The 8,412-nt window shown below is 32.6% G+C and overlaps 1 protein-coding gene and 1 long non-coding RNA gene across 2 annotated transcripts; both read left to right on the top strand.

Moving 5' to 3' along the window:
* Positions 1–421: 421 nt before the first annotated feature.
* Positions 422–3,721, top strand: LOC112782500 (protein ROLLING AND ERECT LEAF 2). Its single transcript, XM_025824907.3, has 4 exons — positions 422–1,704; positions 2,057–2,235; positions 2,371–2,594; positions 2,706–3,721. The coding sequence occupies exons 1-4, from the start codon at positions 687–689 to the stop codon at positions 3,499–3,501; spliced, it is 2,217 nt and encodes a 738-aa protein (XP_025680692.1). The 5' UTR covers positions 422–686; the 3' UTR covers positions 3,502–3,721.
* A 1,671-nt stretch (positions 3,722–5,392) lies between these two features.
* LOC112782232 (uncharacterized) lies at positions 5,393–6,602 on the top strand. The gene is made up of 2 exons (XR_011878965.1): positions 5,393–5,797; positions 6,451–6,602. It is a non-coding gene; the product is annotated as an uncharacterized lncRNA (long non-coding RNA).
* The last annotated feature ends 1,810 nt before the right edge of the window (positions 6,603–8,412 follow it).

Genomic DNA, 8,412 nt, shown 5'->3' with positions numbered 1-8,412 from the left:
TTAAAAGGAAATTTGTAAAAAATTTTATAATACTAATAAACCCTAAAATATATTTTAGAACACTTGTTAACTAACTTTTAAACATAAACATAATTTAATTTATTTATCAACCTACCATACAAGTGTTAAGTGTACACTAAAATTGATTACAAAATTGAATATATTAAAAGTACATAATGAATTAAAATATACATACATAACAATTAGTTTTTAATTTGGACATACTATTGTTATTTATTTATTAATTTGAACACAAAATAGTAGAAGAATTGGTTGTTAGCTCAAACTTTTGAATGGGGAAGTATAAAGAACCCTTTTTCCTCCTCAAAATTCCTATTGCTTAACCAGATTGATTAAGATTTGTACGAGAAGGCGGTGAGGCTCAAACAAAAACAAAAGAAGCAGCAATAATAATAATAATATGACCGTTAATTTAAAAATTGAAGCGATAAAGACACCTCGTAACCAAAGCCTGCGACCAAAAAAGAGAATCTCTGCCACTGCCACCACTTCGCTTCTCTCTCATCTTTGCACTCAAAACGAAGAACTCTATCCCATTACGACGCCGTTTTGGAACCCCAAAAACCCTTACAATCTTCATGAGCTAGCTACCGCTCTCTTTCTCTCTTCTTCACCAAGCTCCGATCTTTCATTCAGAATCGGAACCCCATTTGCGTTTTTATGCAATGGGCTGCGCGCAATCTAAGATCGATAATGAGGAATCAGTGGCAAGGTGTAAAGACCGAAAAGCCCTTATGAAAGAAGCGGTCGCCGCCCGAAACGCCTTCGCCGCCGGTCACTCTGGTTACGCCGTCGCACTCAAGAACACCGGCGCCGCCCTCAGCGACTACGCCCACGGCGAGACCAACCTCGCCGAACACCTTGATAACACCACCAACAACCACCACCATCCGCCGCCCCCTCCTCCGCCTCTCTCCGCCTCGGACAATCCCCAACCGCCGCCTCCTCCTCCCATAGACGACACCCTTCCTCCGCCTCCTCCTCCGTTGCCGAGCTTCTCACCTTCTCCTGTCCCTCTTAAACGCGCCGTTACCATGCCCCCCGCCATCGCCACCCAGCACCGCCGTAACATTGCCGCCGGAATGGGCGACACCGGCGCCATTGCCGAAGAGGACGAAGGAGAACAACAACAAAATAATGTCTCAAAGAAAAATGGTGGATCCGGTGACGCGCCGCCGTCGTCTCCGCCGAGGACGCCGGAGCTGAAGGCGGTTCCGCCGATGCCGGAGGCAAAAGGCATGGCCTGGGACTATTTTTTCATGGTAGATAACATGCCTGGCCCTTCTTTGGGTGATGCTGAAGATGATGACGTCATCAATGAAGAAGAAGAAGAAGAAGTTGAAGAAACTGAACATGTTAATGTTAGAAAGAAGAATGGTGTTATGATGGAGGAAGAGGTTGAACCTAAGACCCCTGAGAATGTTAAAGAAAAAGGTGGTGTTGTGGTTATGGAGGATCATCATGATTTGGAGATCTCAGAAGCTACGCACATTGAGCATTCAAAAACTGCACCTGCTGATTTCAGAAGAGCAATGAAGGTTGTTGTTCCAAGTGTTACTCTTTTGCAGATTTTGACCCTTCTTGATGATCACTTCCTCAAAGCTTCTGAGAGTTCTCAGGAAGTTAACAAGATGCTTGAAGCCACTAGGTTGCATTATCATTCCAATTTTGCTGACAATAGGGGTAACTTCCATTCTTTTTATTTCAATTGATTTTGTTAGTCATTTTAGTCCCGACTTCATATATGCAGATCATTTTATGGATCAGCTATTTGTTGTTATTTTGTGTCTCGTTTATTTATGGAATTTGTTTAAAAAACTTGGGCTGGAATATTGAATTGTATGTAGCAATCCATTGGCCAGCGTAGCTGTAGGAGACGCCCACGATGGATTAGTCTTTGTCTCTGTGGGAAACCAAAGGAGATTTAGTGAATTTGTTTGTTTCCCCTTTTGGAGTTGTGCGTGTGCGTGCGCGCGAGCATGTGTAATTGAAGCGTTTGGGAATTGAATGGTTTTATGGTGCTGATTTGCTGCAGGTCACATTGATCATTCTGCGAGAGTTATGCGCGTGATCACTTGGAATAGGTCGTTTAGAGGCGTGTCGAATGGTGGTGACGGCGCCAAGGATGATTTCGATTCAGAAGAATATGAAACTCATGCCACTGTTTTGGATAAGTTGTTAGCATGGGAAAAGAAGCTTTATGAGGAGGTGAAGGTAGGTATCATCTTCCATTTTCGACATTTCTTATCTTCATGAATCACCTTATTTGTTATTTTTCGTGTTAGTATCTTGTAATGGTTTACAAAAGCTTATACGTTATTGAGGTTTGCTGCTCTGCTTGTCGAACAGCAAGGCGAGCTTATGAAGTTCGAATACCAGCGAAAAGTCGCCATCCTAAACAAGCAGAAGAAACGTGGTGCCAGTGCCGAATCCTTGGAGAAAACCAAAGCTGCCGTAAGTCATTTGCACACGAGATATATAGTTGACATGCAGTCCATGGATTCAACAGTTTCCGAAGTGAATCATATCCGTGACGCACAGTTGTATCCGAAATTGGTCGCTCTTGTTAATGAGTAAGTTTGAGTTGCGCACTCTTTGAACAAATCTAATCCAGGATCCGAGTAATTAATGTTTCGAACTATTTGCTAGAGTCTTAATCATGAACCTAATCGACTTCTCTTCAGGATGGCAAACATGTGGGAGACTATGTGCATGCATCACGACAGCCAGCTGAAAATCGTTATGGACCTCAAATCGGTTGATATTTCGCAAGCTCCTAAGGAAACAACCAAGCCTCATTACGACCGCAGCGTGCAACTTCTGAATGTTGTTCAAGAATGGCATTCTCAATTCGAGAAGCTTGTGACTCACCAGAAACAATACATACAAGCTCTTCATAGCTGGCTGAAGTTGAACCTCATCCCTATCGAAAGCAACCTAAAAGAGAAAATCTCGTCCCCACCGAAAGCCCAGAATCCGCCAATCCAAACCCTCCTCCTTGCTTGGCATGACTACGTTGACAAGCTCCCGGATGAGCTAGCAAAATCCGCCATTTCCTCCTTCGCTGCCGTGATCAAGACGATCATAAATCAGCAAGAGGAAGAGATGAAGCTAAAGGAGAAATGCGAGGAAACCAGAAAGGAATACCTGCGGAAAAACCAAGCGTTCGAGGAATGGTACCAGAAGTATTTACTCCGGCGAGGGTCCGAGGAAGCAGATCACGAAAGAGGAGAGGAAGTAAACACAAACAACCCTGTCTCGGAGAAGCAATTCGTCGTTGAGAGCTTGAAGAAGAGACTGGAAGAGGAAGTCGAAGCTCACCAAAAACTGTGTCTTCAGGTTCGAGAGAAGTCGCTACAAAGTCTCAAAACTCGCCTGCCTGAGCTCTTCCGCGCGCTATCAGACTATGCTCATGCGAGCGCCGACGCATACCAGAAACTCAAGGCAGTCACACAATCACAAGAAGGTGGCACAGCATGACAATGTAAATGCTTTTGTTTTGAGAAGCCTATGTAGGTTTTTTCTGTTCAAACTTGAGGCCTTTGTTCATTATCATGACACAAGTGTGTGTGAAAATGCATATTTATGAATCTTGTGTTAAAATTTTGTCATAGATCATAGGCCTTTGATGGAAGCTTATTGCTCAAGTGTGTATGATATGATTTATTTATTTATTGTTATTCAATTAATTAGCCTAAAATGGGTTTAAGATTGTTGACTTTCACCAAATTATATGTTGACTCATGATCAATATGATGTGTATCCTAATCAAGTGGTGAAAGAAGTCTCTGCTTACAACTACCATATTTGGTTTTGAAATACGTAATGAAGTACAAACATTAGTCACAAAAACCACGTTCTTGTAAATTATCTATGGAAGATCAAACATTCACAAGGTATATTCAGAGACTGAGTTTATTTTTATTTGATAAATTCAACTTAAAAGTGGATCGTTTTATAGATGAAATTTTTGTAAATTATTCTTCCAAGTTTCAATAGTTTGAAATGTTTTTATTTTTTCATATATAATTTTGGCACTGAATTTTTTTTTTGGGGATAGTAATTTTGCTATTCTAAAAATTAAAATGGTAATGCTAGGTGGGAGACAAAAAAAATAACTCAAACTTACTTTATTTAGCATTCATTAATTATTCAAATTTTGGCTTTTTTGATTAATTTTTTTTGTTATCAAATGTTTTCGAAATTAAAATTATCAATCATTTATGGTATGTTATTTCTAAATTATGCTCAATAATTATCATTGCATTTTAAGAAAAGTATCGTTATTAATTACGCTCAATAAGAAAAATGTTTGCTATTAATTATAGGGTAAAGTGATAAATAAATTCTTAAAATTTATACTTTAGATAAATTAATTTCTACCAAAGTACTACTAAAGTCCTTCCCAAAAACATAGACATGGATAAGTTAGATTAATTAGAGATAATATATTCACATCTACTTTCGTGAAGGACTTTATTGATACTTTTTTTCTTTATGAATTTATCTATCAAAAATATAAATTTTTAAAAATTTATTTGTCAATTTACTCTTAATTTTAAGAACGACAAATTCATTCTCCATTATTTAATATAATTATCATTGTATTTTTATATTCCCATATTGTTCATCCTTGTATAAAAAATTAGTTTAGTTTTTGCCAAAACTTGTATTCCATCTCATGGATAGTGACAATTATTTTCAAAAAAAATTCTCATGTCAGATTAACATGGTATTAAAATTCATAGTAATGTATAGCACAATTCATTAAAAATAGGGTTAAATTAACATGTGTCTTAAAAATATATGTTAAATTTATTATTTAAAAAAAATTATAAAAAATCTAAAGTTTAATTTTAAAATGTTTATTTTATGTTTATTAAAATCCTATAATATCTCTTAACTCAATAGGTTAAAAATTAATTTGTTATGAATTTAAATTTTATTTAAAAATTTAAAATTAGCCAATAATAAATTACTATATACACAAAACAAAATTTAAATTCTAAATACTTATTTAAATAAACTAACAAACTAAGCACAATATTAATCTAAAATTAGTTAGAATACAGGTTGGTTAAACTCTTCAAAATATACAAAGATTAATCAAGAATTTATTATGCATACATTTCAATGGGAAGGAAGAACAGAGAATTAGGCGGCTGGCAATTGATGACTAATTCGGCGGTCTTACTTTTTGACACTTATTTAATGAAAAATAAAATAGTGTATTTTCTCTATTACTCTATTCATTATACTCTATAATATTCAAAAGTACCTAATAAATCAATACACCTGTCACTAATAATGAAGATAACAACGTCTTAAACAATGAGACTACTTAGCTTCAAGAATTGGGTATTAATTAGTTGGTGTATTAAACATTATCACACAAATTAGTCATATTTGATGCCCATATAAGATGGTCTTTATAGGATTTGAGAACATAAAATAAAATGGATATGAAGAAGAATTGGTTGAGTTCAAGCGTTACTAATTCAAGAGAGAGCATAAGGTTGGGTAGAAGCTATACAAAACCACACTATAGAAGCTATTATTCATCACCAAGTGGCAATAATTGTGAAGGAAGCAACTCAAAGAGAGTTTGGAAGATTATTTGGAGGAAGCTAAAGAGGGACAAGAAGAAAGTTTATGTTTCTCCGGCGGCCGCGATGGCAAGGGATGGTGTTTATGATCCGGAAACTTACTCGATGAATTTCGATCATGGAATGGGGTGGATGGAACCCGACAACCTCCCCCGGTCGTTCTCGGCGAGGTATGCCGATCCTTCTAGGTTGATCTTGCCGCCAAAAGATTTGTTGAGTTGAATTTAAAAACCTATCTATGTAAAAAGGCAATGTCTTCCTTCTTGTACACTTTTTTATTCTATAATTATATGGTATATATACTCTCTATGATTCTAAATAACTATTTATTTTTTAATAAAAATTACAATATGCACATAAAAAACTAGTCTTTAAATCAATTATGGTATATTTATATATGAATATATTCTTGTTTAATTAATTTTTAATGTGTATTTTATATCTGAACATATATTGTATAGGACGACTAATTTGTTTAAAGAATAGTAATTTAGAATTAAATGAAATATCTCTTTTTGGTTTTTGTGGCTTTGTGGATAAGAATTTGGGTCAATTATTCAAGTTATGATGATATTTATTAGAAAAGATATGAATGAATGATGGATTATCTCTGCTTCTTGTTCCTAATTAAAATTTGTTGGTTTGAGTGATGATCTTAACTTTCATTATCTGTGTTTGTTGCTTGAGGGAATTCAATTATTATGATGCTGTATTGAGGTTGACTTGATGATTCATAATAATGAAAGGAAAATAGCAACAAACCCAAACCATATTACAAAATTAAAATAAATAAATACTGATTGAATTTGTCAAACTTGCGTAGATGAAGATGATGATGGAACATACTCTAGCTTGGATCAAGTTCTGATTAACACATCAAATTATTATTTTACCAATCTTATTACTTTACATTTTTTTTCTTTAGCTCATGTTTTATACTTTGATAAATGAAAAATAAAATAAACATTTTAATTCTTTATTTATTTTTTATTATTGGATGGTATGTAGGATTCTACTTAAATTAACTCCCCACTTAATTAACATTGGATAAAGTATGAATGATGAACACAATATTTTATACTATTTATAGTTAACTGTACTATATATACGCATAACATAATTTAGATTTAGTTTACAAAAATATAAATACAGAAAGGTGTTGAAAAAAGGATATAGATGTTGAATACAGAAGTTTGCAAAATTTTGTCCACTATAAAATAAATATAAAGATATCTTATTTATATATATAAATTGTCCAAGTCATTTTTCTATTTTCTCTTTTTTTTTTTTTTTGACATATATAATACACACGTCCACTCACATACACTACACTAGAAATTCTTTTTTATGAGTATTTTTTGTATTTTCAGTATTTTTTTTTTCACAATTTTGTGAAAAAAAAGTGACGCAAACAGAAAGTAAAATTTTATTATTTTCACTGTTTTCTTTTTTCTTTATAAAATACTAAAAATAAAAACAAATATTTCAAACGAGAAATATATATATATATATATATATATATATATATATATATATATATATATATATATATATATATATATATATATACATATCAACATGATTATTTTGTATTTTTGTTTTCACTATATTTTCATGATTTCATCTATATATATATATATATATATATATATATATATATATATATATATATATATATATACTATCTCTATAACCAAACAGTAGGTTATTAAATTTGCTTCTAGAAGATGAGAAGAATGAGAATGAATGTTTTGGTTCTGTTTGGAGTGTGTATTTATTCTATGAACAAGTATCATAAATCTCCAACTACCTACATATGGAAAATTGAACTACTTTAGTAAGACTGAAAATGGTGTTGAAATGAATGAATGATTCATGAATAACTATGAAAACAATGTTTTGGCTATACGAATAACTATGAAAATTGAATATATCCCATGAAATATTTTTTTATTAAAAAATACTTTTATATCTTTTCTTCATCAAAATACAAAATTATTTTTTCTAATAAAAAATACTCTTTTAAAAAGAGGAAAAGAATACTCAGTTCAAAAACCAGAACCAAACACACCTTAATATGTTTCCACCACCACATAACGGAAAAGAAATCAACATACATGAAAAACATTGATTTTTTTTTTAAAAAAAAAAAAAAGAAAACAAAGATACACTAAAATTAGGAATTATACAGGATTTTTGGAAGAGGAAAATGAGAATTAAAAAACAAAACCCCAAATTTAAAGGAAAATGTGTAAGAGCACTAGTTGAACGATCTACGAAAGTACGATATCAATAAAAATATGTAGCAAAATTAAAAAGAAAACCGTTTTTCCATGAAAATAGTAAATTTAATTCCTATGAAAAATGAAAAAATAGTAAGCTTAAATTCTTCAAATCATTCACACTTGCTTAATGTAGGATAACTTTTTATTATTATTATTATTATTATTATTATTATTATTATTATTGTTATTATTATTATTATTATTATTATTATTATTATTATTTCCGAAGAGGACCTAATTATTTATGTTTGGGGAGAAGTCCTCTTTTTTATTAGTTTGCAGATGAGTCCATAAAAAATAGAAACAAAATTATAAATTAGAATATGCTTCTTTCACATGTATAAACCAATATGTGCACATGATGTATACCTGATTTTAGAAACCAATATGCTTCTTTCATTGAGTTATGTAATTTTATTAATCAAAATCCATATTATAAAATTATTAAATTAGGTAATAAATTAATAGTAACTAAGACTAATTCAGATTGCTAGAGTTGC

This window comes from Arachis hypogaea, chromosome 20 (genome assembly GCF_003086295.3).
Source record: "Arachis hypogaea cultivar Tifrunner chromosome 20, arahy.Tifrunner.gnm2.J5K5, whole genome shotgun sequence".
Lineage (NCBI taxonomy): Eukaryota > Viridiplantae > Streptophyta > Magnoliopsida > Fabales > Fabaceae > Arachis > Arachis hypogaea.
Note: the sequence above shows the minus strand (reverse complement) of the source record. Positions and strands in the feature narration are given on the sequence as shown.